The sequence below is a fragment of the Empidonax traillii genome, unplaced genomic scaffold (genome assembly GCF_003031625.1).
Source record: "Empidonax traillii isolate 1590-97213 ecotype Southwest subspecies unplaced genomic scaffold, ASM303162v1 scaffold1205:size206528, whole genome shotgun sequence".
Taxonomy (NCBI): domain Eukaryota; kingdom Metazoa; phylum Chordata; class Aves; order Passeriformes; family Tyrannidae; genus Empidonax; species Empidonax traillii.
Window position 1 is genome coordinate 203745 of NW_020956398.1, and position 2784 is coordinate 206528.

At 54.7% G+C, this 2784-nt stretch overlaps 1 protein-coding gene across 1 annotated transcript in view; it reads left to right on the forward strand.

Moving 5' to 3' along the window:
• Positions 1-2509, forward strand: part of LOC114069170 (transmembrane protein 45B-like) — a gene marked incomplete at its 3' end in the record, with an annotated part of 7229 nt that extends 4720 nt beyond the window's left edge. The window contains exons 2-3 of the mRNA XM_027905788.1: positions 1645-1846; positions 2297-2509. Coding sequence (XP_027761589.1) covers positions 1663-1846; positions 2297-2509 — 397 coding nt within the window. The remainder of the gene's footprint in view (positions 1-1644; positions 1847-2296) is intronic.
• Between the last annotated feature and the right edge of the window lie 275 nt (positions 2510-2784).

The following is a 2784-nucleotide window of genomic DNA, read 5'->3' on the forward strand; positions in this document are numbered from 1 at the left end:
AATTAGGCAGAGCCTTTGCAGTGCTGCTCACAGCAACCTGCCAAGCTGCCAGTGAGTGCAGGAGAGAACACCATTTCTGTGCACAGCTTAGAAAGTCCCCCTCCTAAATTAATTTTCCTGGACCCACAGGCAGCTCAGAGGTGTTTGGTGAGGGCAGGACTGTGGGACCAGCCTGGTGTGACCACAAGGGCATCAGCACTGCCATGTGTGGCTGCACATACTGGGGTGGTGTTTGCACAAGGAGCCAGTGTTTGCTCACCAGCAGGTGCTGGATTAGCTGGTTGGCCAAACCAGCTCAGATCAGGCAGGTTGGCTCCAGGGCTTTAGGAGGTCGGGGCTAACCCAGTGGATTTTCCTGCCTGGGGACAGGCACCTGTGGGAGATGGTTCCTGCACCAGCCACGGACTTCAGGGGATGAAACAAGGGACAAACTGGCTGAAATCAGACATTAATAAAGGCCAAGGATCTGCTCTCCTCCTCCAAGGCTGACAGCAGTGAGCCATATTCAACCCAAATTATCTTTGTGCAACAGCAGAAGAGCATTTTTGGTTTGTATTTCCAGCTGAAGCCCAAAATGCCGCTGGTGGTTTAAGGATGATCAGGGTGTGGGTGCCTGGGCTGGGGAGCTCAGCTCCAGCTCCAAAGCATCCACCCCAAAAGGGAGATGGTTCCCACCCGGTGTTAAGCACAGAGAAGACCCTGAGTGGAGAAGGAAGTCCTGGTGCTGGCAGCACAGCCTTTGTTATCAATTCAAACCACCCTAATTGCCCAGCCTGACACCCCCTGGACATATGCTGGAGCCCACAGGAAAGAACTAATCACTTCTCCACCTAATTAAGCAAACCAGCAAATGGCAAACAGGAGCCAGCCGGGCTTAATTGGTGTAATTCTCCCAGGAAATGGGTCTCCTGGCTCCCTACAAACTGGGGGAGGGCAGCCTGGCTGGGATCCTCCCTGCAAATCCTAGCTTGGGGGTGCCCTGGGGAGGGAAGGAGGAGTGTGAGGAGGTCGGGATGCAGGGAGTGAGTTTGGTGGTTTAGCCCAAGCTCACGGTGTTTTGTTTCCAGCAGCTTTTGGGAAGCTCCATTTTTAACAAAATGCTTTGGTTTGTGGATAAACCCAGAGTGTATTTCCCCCCTCTACGGGCTGAAATAATTTCAGGAATTTTAAAACATTTTAGACTTCTGTGGCTGTTCAAGGAGCTAAAGAAACTCACTGGTGTTTGCCCCTAGACATCACTGCTTTCCCTGTGTATTGTCACTCCTACCTGGTCCCAAAAAGCCCCCTTCCCTGGTCTGCTCATACTTGCAGAAGAGCAGGAAAAGCAGGAGCTGCTGCTGGGAGGGATCCCAGGAATGCAAGGCACAGGCTGGGATGTGTCAGAGATTGCAGCAGGTTTAGGGCTTTTGCTAAGCTAGTCTGGCTTTTCTGGACATTTTCTTATCTTGGGGCAAGGACCTCAGAGAGGCCCCATTTGTTCCCACCTCTCACCCTTGGAGGGTTTTCCAGTTCTCCTTCCCCATTCCTATGTGCCTGGTCAAGCCTTTTCCAGGCCTCCGTGCAAGGTAAGTCCAATTTTTCCCAGTGTCCTGCCAAATAACTGCTGTAACTTGAACAATGACACCATTTTTCTTTGCCTTGCAGCCAGAGGAGGCTGTCAGGATGGCGAATTTCAAGGGTCATGCACTCCCAGGCAGCTTCTTCCTTCTCTTTGGACTCTGGTGGTCGGTGAAATACCCCCTGCAGTACCTCAGCCAGAGAGCCAACAAGAAATCCCCCAGGAGTTCCAGTTTCCAGCGCGTGGATGCCGTGGAAGGGGGGATGAAAATTGTCTTTGCTCTCATAGGTAAGGCTTAACTTTTGCACTTGCCACGTGGGTAGATTCCCAGCCTGCAGTGGTGACTGTACTGGAGCCCTGACTCCAGACAGACTGGCCCAGATGTGAAAGGACCAGAGAATCCTTAAAGGTTGGAAAAGACCTCTAAGATCCCCAACTCCAACCATTAGCCAGGTCCACCACTAAACCACGAACCTGAGCACCACATCTACCCGTGCCTGAACACTTCCAAGGACGGCGAGTCCACTCCTTCCCTGGGGGATGCATCCTCGAACGCTTGTATTGCCTTAATCTGGCAGAGTTTGAAGCGAAAAGGCCAAGCCTTGTTCCCCTTCCCAGATCTGAGCTTGTATGAACAGGCCTGAGCTTTTCCTGCTGTCTTTTCTCCCTGCTGCTCCAGCAGCGCTGGAGGCACGAGGCAGCGTTCCCCAGGAGCCCCCCGTGCTGTGTGTCCCGCAGGGATGCTGGCGGAGCAGTTCGTGCCGGACGGGCCTCACCTGTACCTGTACAGCGGGGCCGGCCGGGACTGGGTGAAGCTGATGAACTGGCAGCACACCACCATGTACCTGTTCTACGGCATCTCCGGCGTGGTGGACGTCCTCACCTTCGTCTCCCCGGCCGTGCCGCGGGGCCTGGATCGCCTCATGTTGTCGGTGGCCGTGTTTGTGGAAGGTTGGTGGGAGAAGGTGGTGCTTGATGAGGGGGGGGGTGACAGAATCACAGAATTGCTGAGCTGGAAGGGACCTGCAAGGACCATCCAGTCCAACCCTCAGCCCTGCACAGGCCCAGCCCCAAGAGTCACCCCCTGTGCCCCAGAGGATCATCCAAACCCTCCTGCAGCTCTGGCAGCCTTGGGGCTGTGCCCACTGCCCTGGGGAGCCTGTTCAGTGCCAACCACCCTCTGGGGGAAGAACCTTTCCCTGAGATCCACCCTGAGCCTGCCCTGA